The 13,537-nt window shown below is 55.0% G+C and overlaps 4 protein-coding genes across 4 annotated transcripts; 2 read left to right on the top strand and 2 right to left on the bottom strand.

Moving 5' to 3' along the window:
• Window positions 1-88: 88 nt before the first annotated feature.
• PG994_008189 (uncharacterized protein) lies at window positions 89-1,424 on the top strand (the record flags this gene model as incomplete). Its single annotated transcript, XM_066859598.1, has 4 exons — window positions 89-173; window positions 222-479; window positions 549-912; window positions 992-1,424. The coding sequence occupies 4 exons, from the start codon at window positions 89-91 to the stop codon at window positions 1,422-1,424; spliced, it is 1,140 nt and encodes a 379-aa protein (XP_066715085.1).
• A 1,483-nt stretch (window positions 1,425-2,907) lies between these two features.
• Window positions 2,908-3,663, bottom strand: PG994_008190 (uncharacterized protein; the record flags this gene model as incomplete). Its single annotated transcript, XM_066859599.1, has 1 exon — window positions 2,908-3,663. One exon carries the CDS (start codon window positions 3,661-3,663, stop codon window positions 2,908-2,910), a length of 756 nt encoding a protein of 251 aa, XP_066715086.1.
• Window positions 3,664-5,754: 2,091 nt separating this feature from the next.
• PG994_008191 (major facilitator superfamily domain-containing protein) lies at window positions 5,755-7,609 on the bottom strand (the record flags this gene model as incomplete). The annotated part of the gene is made up of 3 exons (XM_066859600.1): window positions 5,755-6,306; window positions 6,339-7,054; window positions 7,108-7,609. 3 exons carry the CDS (start codon window positions 7,607-7,609, stop codon window positions 5,755-5,757), a joined length of 1,770 nt encoding a protein of 589 aa, XP_066715087.1.
• A 1,776-nt stretch (window positions 7,610-9,385) lies between these two features.
• PG994_008192 (penicillin-binding protein) lies at window positions 9,386-10,656 on the top strand (the record flags this gene model as incomplete). The annotated part of the gene is given in 4 exon segments (XM_066859601.1): window positions 9,386-9,392; window positions 9,404-9,893; window positions 9,904-10,317; window positions 10,419-10,656. Coding segments are annotated over 4 exon segments (1,149 nt in total), but the record flags the coding sequence as incomplete, so codon positions are not given.
• Window positions 10,657-13,537: the final 2,881 nt, after the last annotated feature.

Below are 13,537 nucleotides of genomic sequence, written 5' to 3' on the forward strand. Positions count from 1 at the left end.
CTTTTTTCTCTTGACATTATCCTCGAACCGGAATACATTCTCGCACCGTTGACATCTCGTTAATACTACCTTCGTATATCAATTTAACATGTCGACAGATTCTCAAACCATCACCAGCCTCGCCGTCGCGAACCACGCCGACGAACGTGTTGACGATACGCTAGTGAGACCTTGTAAGTATCGCGAACTCGACCGTCTTACACGCTAAGATGCTCGTTTAGTGACCACGAATACTCGAATGCTCGACGGCACCGATGCCATTCGCTCTGAGCTACGATCGACCGAGATCGAGATACGTGCCGGCGCGTCCATGATCCGGGACGTCGCCACGATCAACAACGTCCGGACCTACGGGTTCGTGCTCGACCACCCGTGGTATCAGGGGTGGCTGCTGGCCGCTGGTTCGGCTATCCTCGGTATCGTGGGATCCGGGGCCACCGGCAAGACCATCATTTCGGGCTTGATATACGACAGCATCCGTGAGCATATCTCGGCCAAGGACGTCTGCGTATTCTACAAATGCAGCCCGTCATAAACAACCACTCCAGCGGCCATTCTCAAAGCACTGATCTGGTCCATCTTCGACCGACGTCCGGACCTCGCGCTCGTGAAGGGCAGAAACGACAAGTGGTGGGCCGCCCGGATCCGCGAGGCCAACAACCGAATCCCAGCTCTGTGGAATCTTGTCGCCAAGCTTGCTCGCCGCATCAACACGATCTGGCTGATACTGGACAGCGTCCACGACTGCGACGATGCGGTCAAGGGCCTCATGCAGCAATTCTTCCGCGCCTCTGGGCGAACGAGCATGTGGATGAAGATCGTGGCAACATCGCGCAGCTCGGAACGCTTCACTGAAGCCAACATCCACAACTGGTTGGCGTACAGCGCGGCGGACCTCGAAGCCGGCGTCGAGTCCTACGCCGGACCCGGCTCGCACAGACGGACGTCGTACGATCCGGCAAGATGGACGCCCTTCGCCTCCTGCCTGCAGTCGTCGCCGCTACCGGCCGGATGGGCGGCGGCAACTTCTGGACACGGGCCGTGCTGAACCAGCTGCAGCACAAGAAGTCGACCGAGGCCGCGCTCCGCAGCCTCGAGCAGCTGACCGACCCCGCGCAGCTGGGCGACAGCCTCCTCTCGCGGCTGACGCGCGACGAAGGCCGACGGCCGCGTTCTCACTGTGCGTGTACGGCGCCGTGGTGGAGAGCCCCGCGACCTGCTCCGTCGCGGACATCCAGGCCATGATCGCGCCCACCTACCCCGGCACCACCACCCAGGGGGCGATTCGAGACGTTCTCGACGCCCGCCTGCAGGGCCTGTTCGCGGCGGCCAACGGCGACTACACCCGGGCGACGAGCGAGATCAAGGCCTGTCAGCTACAGACGGTCCAAGCCCTGCGCATCAAGGCCGAGTCTGTGTGGTGACGAGCTTGTGAGGAGGCTGCTGCAACGCAGCGTCGGGAGGAAGCTACAGCTGAAGTACGACAGCGTACAGCGGAAGCCGAGATCGCGGAACTTGGAAGACGCGCCCGATCTCGCGCATGGATCGCCAGGCTTGCATTCGCTACCGCGTAAGTACTTCGTGAAAACATCTTGTTCTTGTTGAAATTCTCACTGACCATCGTACAGCTTTCTGGTATTGGTATTGGTGGGATTGGCTCTGAAGATGGTCTTGTGATAGTGGTGGGTGGAAGGGGTAGCATGTGAAGGGTTGCCGGTGTGTATTACTAGCAGTGAGGTCCCCAAAGGTCGTTTTGATACCACGAGTATCTGCTTGGTAGAGTCAGGGGCTCAAATATCCGCGCGTTGCGTTGCAGTATTATTTCATATATCTACCATTGATGAATCGCATACTCCCGTTATTCTTCTCTTATTATATCTGACAGTTGTTTCGCCAGGTAACTGTACACGTTCTTACCATAAGAGCGCGTAATGAATGGCTATCATTGATTTGCATAAATGTTCAGGTAATGTCTGAGTTGGTTGCCAATGTAGTCAGGATCACATCAAGGTGAGGAACAGACGTCACGCCCTCCAAACGAAACGTACCGAATCTAGGCCTCGGTACCTTTTAATAATTCTAGTTCACCGCTATTATATCATGGAACGGAGTCCGCATCCGTAAAAATAAGCAAGAATGAAATCAAGCTTTCAAGGTTCCTTAATAATCATGGCTAAACCGTGTGTCAAGTGCCGTGTACTTTTCCTTAGAAAGAACAAGAAGCCTGATACGAAGCAGTGTATACCACTAACAGCCCTGCTATGAATCTAGCATACATCACTGCTTTATGAAGGAGAGGCTTTCGGTAAATTACCTCTGCTTGGTGGTTCTGGCACATTGAAAACTCCGACATCAACGCCACGAAACTCTGTGGCAGCCAAATAGCCGATACAACGGACTCTGGTAACATCCGGGTCTCGATGGCGCTTCTTTTCCTTTGAGACTTAAAGCTCCACGAAGACGAGAAGATATAACACTAAACTTGCATATGTATCTGTATATGTATTTCATTGGGACTAACAGGGATGCACGGCCTCGCCATAACGAATGATAATAGGGACTAATCCCGGCAGGTACGACAGCGACCTCTCTAGTACCGTGTATCTTTGTACCGGAGGAGTCCGAAGTAAATGTACGCCTGTCAGTGGCCAACTGGTGGTTCTCCAGGGGAGAGGTTGCTGCTGGGGGTGCTGGGGATGGTGCGTTCACGGTGATGGTCACAAATGAGACGTTCGCTATTGGAATTTGTTGCTGCAGTTTGGTTTGGGTTGCTTCGATGGCTGGACGCTTGCTTGTTTGGTTGCGGGCGTATAGTCTTTTGAACTTCGTATTCGACAAGTAAAAGGAGTCAAAAGAGGCGTCGATATGGGCGCATTATGACCGAAAGTAAAGCCATCATCCAGAGTATCACAAACACAAAAACACCAACCCGGCTACGCACGCAGCAGCGGCGGCGGCAGTCGTCGGCCGTGCCACCGCCGGGGACACGCCAGCGGTAGATGACGGCGTCTGCACGGTGGCCGTCGTCGGTTCATGGCTTGAGGCGCCCGGAGATGGCAGCTCGGACGTGGTCGAGACGACGGATGCGGTGGCGGTGGCGGTGGACAGTTGTTGCGTCGCGGACGAAGAAGAAGCCGTTGTCTTCGCCGTTTTCCTCGTCTTCGTGCCCGTACCCGTGCCTGGAGGTTGCTGCTCCGACGCCCGGTTGCAGAAAACGACGTCGTTTCCCCGGCTATTTTGCTCGATACAGGGGCCGCCGCCCCACTCTCCGCCGCCGCGGACACCGGACACGCGGTGGTCACCGCCCGGTGAGAATGTGCCGGTGGTGAAGACCCAGATGTGGTAACGGTGGTAGCGGCCCTCCAGCAGCGGGAGGTTGAAGTTCTTGCCCTCGGCGTAGCCGCCACGTTGGTGCTGGAACTCGCTCTTCTTGTTGTCGCCGCTTTCCTCGTCGCTGTATACCAGCGCGTTGTACTCCGTGTACGTCTCCGTGAGCTGATAGACCGTATTATTGACAAAAGTCTTCTTCTTGTCATCGTCGTCCTGGATCAGGTTTATGTTGCTAGCCACGACATCGTTCGCGATGCTGCAGATGCTGACACCGTTGCTCTGCCGCTTTTGGCCATGCGTGTCGTGATCGCAGTCTGGGAGTATTTCAGACATGCCAGATTGGGCCAACAGAAGCAGAGGTACTAGTAATCGTAGTAGCCCCATCCCGAGTGTTGTCTTTGGATTGCGTGAGCTGTAGGAGATTTTATTATGGTGGTAACTGTTTGCTTTTAAAAAGGAAGCATATCCAGGTCATTCTCGGCAGCCAGACTGTACTTATTTATGTAGAGACACAAAGCCCTCCCGGCTGCCGTTCCGGCCCCCAACCAACACCACAGCGACCCCACTCATCAGGTGTAACAGTAATATTATAGATCAGCCATAAGCCGCCCAGCTTGCACCTAAAACGCAGAAACGACATGCCTCTTTTGGAAGTGCCGGTATTAGTACGGGGGCTGTGCCAAGCCACCGATATGTTGATTTGCCAGCCTTTTATCCGGTGCATAAGCAGCTGAGAGACTTCACTGACCCGTTCCCAAGTTCGTACATATGTCCGCCTGGGACGTGCACTTGTCACATAGTGGCTTACAACTCTGTCATGGCGAGGCGAATAATATGATTCAAGAGGGGGCTCGAGATGGCTATTTCCGCAGGACGGGCCCTATTCTAGTATAAACTGCATACAACGAATATTCTTTTGCCGATTTTCCAGTACAAGAGTGACGAAGGTATACCCATGTACTGTCTGTGTCTGTCTTCAAGAGGGACACGAGTAATCAGCCGCGTCGCAGCAGCATTGCGAAAACCGGCAGCAGCAAGGCCCCTCAAAACCACCCGGGCACTCGCACTCGGTGCAGCGCTTCTGCAAAGAGCCCGGAATGTAGGAGCCGTCGTCCCGCATCTTGACGACGTTGCTAGGTGCGTCCTTGACGTGGTGATAGTATGCGTTAGCATGTCTTACTCAATTATTTGTGGCGGGGTAGGTTTGTACAGGTTCAAGAAGCACTTACAACAGGCCCGGCGGCCACGAGTCTGATCAGTGTCGTGAAGACAACGCTTAGCTTGAGAGGCAGCATGGTGGAGTGTTGTTGGCCCTTGTTAATTAAGATAGCTATGCGCTTCTGTACATCGTGCCTTGGTCAACAGGTAAGTCTCAATAAGTAGCTTAAGATTAGATATTGGGCCAGGTGAAGTCGTAACCACCACTAAAGTGGTAAGGGTGGTCTACTTGCCTGACTGTGGAGTTTCCCAAGTTCTTAGGAAAGAGGATTCTCCAGTGGTGACGGGGTATGACGGAAACGTGGAAACAGGTATTCTTAATAGCTTATATAGATGTCGGTCCAGGGAGGAGGATCGGAACTGCCGGGCATCTCTCATCAGCTAGTATAGGATGATATGAGTACTGCAGGCATGACAACATACTGATACTAGTCCTCGGATCATATATCGCTGCCAGAATACCCAAAGGATGGTACAGCGCATACGCGTCAGCACTTGTGGCTTCAATGCAGCAGGATAGAGGGCCCCTTATTGGACAGAACCTCTGGCATATCACATAGTTCGTTTCAGCCTTTACACTCATGCGGCTTTCGTCTATACAATGAAAGTTAATTGGACGCCGTATCGGATCACCGGAGCTTTTCTATCGCAGCTCAACGAAGGTAGTCAACTAGAAGGCGTCAGCCGATCCAGCGGTACTCGGGATTCTGGTGATATTCACTCTGTGATGTTGCCTCCATCCTGACGACTGTGAAGTAAGAAGCGTTCGTGCGGACAGGTACACGGAGCATGCGAAACGAAAAAGTAATATTGAGTTGCTCATTCGACATCATGTGCTTCGACAATGAATTCCGTTCGCATACGAGTCGCACAGAAAGGTTGTTTTATTCAATTTGGTCGTGATCTATAATATTAAAAGTAATCAGCTAGTCTTTTAAGAGAGGTATTATGTATACGTAGTTATCACTGTACCTCCTAGCTTGAGTACAATATACGGAAAATATTGGGATATCGTGCATCAATAGAAAAGGCCATCTGGGTACATCATATTGGTATTACCAAGCGCCAAAGATACTCCCGCTAATGACCCATCGCATAACCAGTCCAAATCTATCCTGGAACATTGCAGGGCCCTAGCCTTTATCCAACTTTGGCAAACCCTTCATCTGTACCGACTGCCTCACATTACGGTCCCCGACGGCCCGATCACAGGTTCTGGATCACGAACCTCTTCCGCCAGTACTCGCCATACCGGATGATGACGAGCGATATGGGCAGGAGGGACAGCGCGATGAAGCCGAGCAAGCTGTTGCCCCAGCCGACGCCGAGCCGCTCGTACATGGGCAGCCCCGCGAGCGGCAGTACGGCGCCGGCGATGGAGCGGACGAGGGTGTTGGCGGCCATGGCGGAGGCGGCGTAGAGCCCGAAGGCGTCGACGAGGTAGAGCTGGATGCACATGAAGATAAGCATATTGCCGACGCCGATGACGGCCGTGCCGATGATGGGCGCGATCCAGTGGACCCGCGCCTCAGCCGTCCAGCCATAGATAAAAAAGCCGGCCGGCATGACCAGGCTGCCGAGCGGCAGCAGGGGCAGGCGGTACTCGGGCTTGAGGCCCTCGCGCGCCGCGCCCGTCTCGGCGGCGAGCGCGTCGGCCGCCGCCGCCTTCTTCTTGATGTACCGGTCCGACGTGCCGCTGAAGACGGCAACGCCGGCGAGCGAGCCGACGCCCAGCCCGAGGAGGCGAGGCCGACGAGGCTGGTGCTGAAGCGGTAGTACTGCTGGAAGACCTCGGTGATGGACGTGAACATGAGGTAGAGGTAGCCGTAGGTGAGGGCCATGAAGAGGGCCGTGGATATGACGATGGGCGAGAAGAGGATCATCTTGATGGGCCGCAGGATGCTGCGGCGGAAGTAGTCGCGCGGTGAGAGGCCGATGTCCAGCTTGGAGCGCAGTTGCGCGTTGCCCGTCGCTTTTCGGAGTCGCCGCGTCTTCCGCTCGAGCAGGACGGGGTGGTACGACTCGCGCAGAAAGGCGAGGTTGACGAGGGCGATGACGCCGCCGACGATGGCCAGGAGCCAGAAGTTCCAGCGCCAGCCCGCGGCGTCGGCGAGGAAACCGCCCGCGATGGGCCCGACGATGGGCCCGAGCAGGGGCCCGATGGAGACGGCGGCCATGGCGGCGGCGCGGCCCTCCTGGCGGACCATGTCGGCGATGGAGCCGCTGGCGTTGGTGACGGGGCAGGAGCCGAAGACGCCGCTGAGGAAGCGGAAGGCGACGAGGGCGCCCAGGTTAGGCGCCGCGGCGCACGCGACGACGAAGACGATGAAGCCGGCCATGCTGGCGTGGTAGACGTACAGGCGCCCGTAGATCTCGGACAGGGGCGCCATGACCAGCGGGCCGAAGGCGAAGCCGAGGATGTAGACGGAGACTACGAAGGAGGCCATCTCGAGACTGGTGCTGTGGAATTCCTGCATGAGTTGTGGCACGCCTGGGGCGAATATAGCTGCGCAACGTTGTCAGTGACCCTCATTAGCGCTCTGTTGCTGGGAATCTTACATGAAGCTAGGGGAGTGATGAAGATCATGGTGCTGACTAGAAGACAATTCACAAATGTGCGCCACTTGGGCCAATTGTATGGGTATTCGGGATCATTCTCATCCCACGACACAATGTTGGCTTCGTCGTCATCAGTCGTGCTGGGGCTCTTTTCGCCCCGAGACCCGGACCCGGGGTCTTGGCTTGGATCCTGCGCTCCACCGGTCCCATTCTCGACGTCGCGTTCCGACCGGTGTTCAGCGGGCCCCACAGGAGCAGCAGCAGAAGACGATGGGTCTCCGGCCGTGTGCGGGCGCGGGTGATGCTCCGCGTCAGAATTCCTCCTCTTCTCCGCCAAGGAAGCACGGCGCTTCCTCTCTCCGTTCGCGTCCAGGAGGTAGCCTTCGCCGGAGGGGATGTCGGCATCGTGGCCTTCGTCGGCGGCTTGGCGGCTGATTCGGCGTTCTAAGTTTTGTCGAGTCACACCGTTGTCTCGGTCTTCGACGGTGGTTGCGGGCGCCATTGAAACTGGAAGACGCCCCAAGTGCGCTGAGCGCTATGGCCTACGGGCTCCGTTAACTCCATTCTCCACAACTTGGGCTCTTTGCGCATCCGTGTACAAGATAAGTAACATCAAATTCAACTCTTGATGTTTTGAAAGACAGGTTTTCGCAATGGTATGGTAAGGTGCTGCTGGGATCTCACCTAAGCTTGGTTTGTTTGCTTCTAGGTTAGCACTTGGCGTGAGACCTTGTGCAGCTTAATCCTTAAGACTAAGTACTGGGTATGTGGCAGTGGTACAGCAGGATGCGAAATGCCCAGGTGTGTGCCTACTGCGTCGCTGATCTTCAAGGACGGATGTATCGAATTTATTAAACAGAGGCGATCCCTAAGAGAGGAAAATTGGCATACGGCGAGTTAAGGGATAATCAATTAACAGTTTCTGTCCGGGCCATGTTGGCATTTATCATCGAAGACCCGTTGGAGAATGAACCCATGCCTTTCGGGATCTGGGGAGTCGTAGGCACCCGTGTTGTGTGTCTCATCGGTCATGCATAAAATAGCAAGACGGATGCTTCTAATTGGACAGGAGTTGAGCAGGTTCTTGGGGTTGGCTGCACAACTCCGGCCTGGCTTACAAGCCCATTCCCGTTCCCGACTGATAGGTTCCCCAGAGGAAAGATTTCAATATTCCAATGAAGAAGGGGAACCAGATCGGCAAGTCGGTATTTGCGACGCGCCAACCCCGGACTTGCCAAGAAATTGCATCTTCTCGATTGGTCTCTACAGACTTATCAATCGGGGTTCGAATTGAATGCGCACATAATGCTCGGAGTTGGAATGAAGAATGCCCTGTGTATTTACCGTAAGCACGCTCCCTTTCATACAGACCTCAGCTGTTTAATAGACTCGGTTACATCGTTCGGTGGGTTTTAGCCCCCTGCCGCGGTCCCTATGAGCTATCCCAACATTGGTGCAGACGGCTCCAAATACGTTCAGGTTACTGTCAGGAAGTAGGTTACTTCAAATGCCAGGCGTCGCGAGATTGACGCAATAGTCAACCGAAAGGGGAAGTACTCCGGTCCGCGGGCAAATCACCCGCATCCCCTCGTTAGTACGGAATACGACCTCACGAATCTACCCCAACCCCATTGGGACCACCACCACGCTTTTCCAATGCCATCAAAAGTGCGCGACATGCACGCCAAGTAATTACAACATCGTCTACTACATAGAAACTATCTAATTGATATATCTTTGTTATGAGGCCTCGCAGTCCTACAGTTTATGCTGTTGCGCTCTGCGCTCTGCTCAACCCCTCAGTAGGCATTCGACTGGATGATGAAAATGTCCAGTATCCAATTGGAGCGGAAGTAGGCGGCGGCGGTTCCCCCGCAGGCCTGCCATTCTCAACAGAGAAGCTGGAGTCGTATATCCACGATGTAATGGAGCGTTGGAAAGCCCCTGGAATGGCAGTGGCTATCGTTCACGGCAATGAGACCTGGGCCAAAGTAAGAGAGCTCAGTTGCCATCTCTTTCCACCCCTGATCTCGTCAAGTCCTAGCTGTCCGACGTTTCTTTATTCCTGGCCTGGATATAAAACTACAACTTCCATGCCATATGGACATAGATACATCAAAGATCTATCAAAATGGAGAACTGACATCACTCCAGGGGTTCGGCTACGCCTCTCTCCCCTCCACGCCCGTGACGCCCCACACTCTCTTCTACACGGGCAGCACCACCAAGTCCTTCACCACAGCAGCCCTATCTCTGCTCATAGACAACAGCTCCTAGTCGCCAGAGTCAAACACAGGCACCATCGCCAAGGTGAACTGGACTCCCATCTCTCAGCTGCTGCGCGACGACTTCGTCCTGAGCGACGACTGGGCCACCGCGCACGTCACGCTCGAGGACGCCGCGAGCCACCGGACGGGCTACCCGCGCCACGACCTGGCCTTCGCCCCGTCGAGCCGCGACCAGGTCTGGCGCCTGCGCCACTTGCCCCTGGCCGCCGAGCCCCGCCAGCGCTTCCAGTACAACAACCACATGTTCACGACCCTGGGCTACCTCGTCGAGACGCTGGCGGGGGGCCGCCCGGCCGCCTGGCTCGGCGCTTTCTTCCGCGAGCGGCTGTGGGCGCCCATGGGCATGGACGAGACGTTCTTGAACCGCGGCGATCCGCGGTTCCGGGAGGAGTCGGGGTCTTCGCATCTGGTACTCGTGGACGGCTACTATTGGCGGCGCAACCGCGGCAGCAGTGGCAACGGCAAGGGGGATGACGACGACGGCGGCGAGGAGGGAGAGTACGTGAAGCGTCCGCGCGTGCCCGCTAACTGAGGACGACGGCGCCGGCGCCGTCATCTCGAACGTCCTGAACTACGCCAAGTACCTGCGCGTCATGATGCACGAGGAAGGCCCCATCTCGGCCGCGGGCCGCCGCGAGCTCAAGACGCCGCGCTCGTTCTTCGACGAGCAGGGGCCGCCCTTCACGGGGCCCGTGACGTACGCGCTGGGCTGGATGCACGGCGTGTTCGAGGGCGTCGAGACCTGGCACCACACGGGTACCGTCAACGAGTTCGTCACGGCCATGATGATGATGCCGGCCCGGGAGATGAGGATTGTGGTGATGTGCAATGCTGCGTCGGAGGCCAAGAGCTTGGTGTGGTACCGTGTCATGTATGATCTGCTTGGCGTGGAGGAAGGTAGGAGGTTCGACTTTGAGGAAAAGTAAGACTTCTTCCGATACCCTGCCCACTCTCACAACATTGTTCTTTGGGTGACCATCCGAACTGACCGATGTGCGTAATCAGACTCCGACGTCAAGAAAGGGAAGGGCGGAAGCTTGTGAACGGTGGTCGCAAGCGCTTGTACCCCCACGCCCCCAGCCCGCCGCTCCTGCCCTCCGCCGCGCTCGACAAGCACGCAGGGCGCTACTACGACCCAGGCTACGGCGGATTTATCGTGGATCTAGTGTGTGATGGCGATGATGACGGTGGGGACGGTGGCGGCTCGTGGAGGCCCCAAATTCCGGAGTCGGAGGCGGAGGTGTCGCCCCAGGCGGCCTGAAAGGGGGGCGAGTGCCACCTGGAGGCGCACTTGGAAGATACCTCCATGTTTGAATTCGTTTTCATGCTCGAGCACGTCTCGGGCGACTATTGGTTGGCTGGGCGCATGTGAAGGGGCTTACGGATCCCGGGGAGCCCCTGGCGTCGGTGCGGGCGCAGTTCCGGCTCAATGCGCGTGGGGAGGTGTCGGAGGTTGGGGTCGACTTGAGGCTGGAGGAGGGCGACGAGGTGCCGTTAGTTTGGTTCACGCGTGTCAATTGATTTACGGGGGAGGCAGTAGCCCGACGGCGTCGACTTATGTACAAGTGTAGGGTGTTGGCTGCTTGGTTGCTTGGTCAAACGCAGCTCGGTGGTGCCTTGGCAACCAGAGTCGTGAGGACTTTAGTTCTTAATAATGTCTACGCCAGCAACAGAAGTGTAGATGACGTTGGTACCTTGTCTGCTGTAGAGGCATTTGCAGTGGCATGTCTTATGAGAAGTACAGAAGAGAAGAAGACAACGGAACAGGACTTCTGAATAGGTGGGAAGATGGATGAAGAATTTTGATACTGAAATTCGTTAGTTGTGTGTTTCTACTAAACGACGAGCCTTTTTTGAATGAGTAATAGAAGAATAGAAGTGTAACATGACAGGCTCGAACTGTGGCCTCCGTAAAAGGGTGAGTTGTAAAAAAGTGAAGTTCAAAAGGAGGGTGACAATGAATAGCAATAGAGACGCGTTACCACTGGACTAAACGTGCCGGGCAACAGGCACCAGGCAGCTTGGGCAGCAGTCGTGATGACGAGCCTGTCGAAGATACGCGCAAGACAATCAAGGATACGCCATCCAAGATCACCAAGGCGTCACAACCAGCAAAAAAGGGTTCTCCGTGGGCTAGGACTCCTGGTCCGGGAGTGTTTCGCCACACGACTTTGATTCTTGAAGATTACTATCATCGGCTGGCCAATGTGCACTTCATTTCAGAGGATCCTGCGCAGTTTGCAACCTGCGCCTGACTTGTATAAGTGCCACAACCTGAGCAATCGTGAACCGACCCCCGAAAACCCGGTGTCGCGAGGACCACGGTGGGAATTTTCTCATCTCGCTTGGGCTGCCCTGGGTGTTGCGTAGCTACTCAAACACCCGGGTTTTGCGCGGCTTCTCACACCACGACTCGCCCAAGACTGCACGCCGTTAGATTTTGGCGTGGAGGAACTTTGGTTAGGGAAACGGCTCGTTATTAGTACCTATATAGACTCCTTCGGGTTTTCCCCGAGTTTACCCAGCCGGGTGGCCCGTTGCCTGGTTGCCTGGTTCCTGGGGGTTACCTACCCAAGTAATCGCCTGCACTCTCATGTAGGTACCACTGCCAGTTTCCCTCTGTAAGGCCTGCAGTTAGCCCTCTGCTTCTCCCCCTAGTTGATAGCTGCCACATACTGATGATTCTATTCTTACCCTCGTCACCTTAAGACTACTACAGCTCACTGTTGCTGTACCATGTTGCGTGGCATTCTACCTTATCCGCACCACCACCCTATCACACATGCACACTGCCAATAGATGCTTGATGGCAACTGAACATTATTATCATTATGCAGAAGAGCCACCTGGGTAGCCATATTTGCAAATCGTGATCATTACAATTGAAGACAATGCCAATTACTGTTCAGAAGAATCCGAGGCACGCGCATCCACGAAGCTTATTTCCCCCTATTCTATTCTCACGATCAGCACTTCCTCAGATCGATGAAGAGACTGTACCACAGGCATTGGATAAAAAATCAATATCACTACATACCGATAATTATATCTCAATTTCATATTGAGCATCGCCTGCGTTTCACCTTTGCTGGTTATGCCATGCGCCTAGTGCCAGGAAAAGGACCATCCTCGCGAGAAAGACAGCTCCGGTATCACAGGAAGTTGGAGGCTCAATTAACTATTCCAGAGAAGTTTTGTAAGCTATCTGGTGTCCTTCCCACGTAAAAATGGAACAGAGTCTGCCCAGCACGTCACACAGCTAAGCCTGCATCATGGCGCCCTGATTGAACCGTAGATCAATGCCATCCATTAAGTAGTTATCATGATCACCTCTGGGCATGACGAGCCTGTGAGGACGCTTAGCTGTATCACACTCGCAAGGCATCGCAACTCAGTCGTTTATCAGAGCGATTAGCCGGCAGGACGTTAGGGGTGGCTAAGATGACGGAAAGAAGACATACTCAAAGGCAAAGCTGGGGTCCGAGAAAAGCTACACATCGAACGCATCCAAATCATTTGGCATATCAAACGTGAGTTCTTGAATACGACTCATTGGCACCGTGCCGATATGCATCTTGGATGCCTCGCTTGAGTATCCATCTTCAATGAGTTCAGTGTGGTTCGTACTAGCCATCATGACTCAGCCGGCTGGCCATCGAGTCGATGTACAGGCCAGCACATGAATGCCGCTGTGGGAAAGGTAACACTCCTGTTACACACGGAGGGGAACTTTCTCCGTCGGATATGTCTTCAAAGCGTTGCCTCTCCCCGGGGCACTTCGAGATATTGACCCGGCAGAGATGAGTTCGTTCATCTACACGGGCGATCAAAGGCTCCAAGACCCACCGAGATAACACGAAAGTATGGGCGCAAATGGCGTGCGTGCCAAAGGTGAAACGACATTCGTCAATATATTCCGGCCTCCACACGACCGCTGCATCTTGTGAAGGCATACAGGCGGCGGCGTCCTGCATGATGAAAGGTTCGTTCGAAGTTGGGTTGTCACGGGACCCGGGACCCCTACATATGACCCGTAGTGCCCCACAGGAAAAAAAGGCGGATCGACACTGTGGGTGGGGTGCAAACCTAATACCCTGCTTGCCTGCGTCAACGCCTAAAAGTAAACTGATGGTTTTTGACAT

The sequence above is a fragment of the Apiospora phragmitis genome (genome assembly GCF_038363925.1).
Source record: "Apiospora phragmitis strain CBS 135458 chromosome Unknown utg000007l:2111988.0-4706623.0:1.0-2598199.0, whole genome shotgun sequence".
In the NCBI taxonomy this organism is placed as follows: Eukaryota; Fungi; Ascomycota; class Sordariomycetes; order Amphisphaeriales; family Apiosporaceae; genus Apiospora; species Apiospora phragmitis.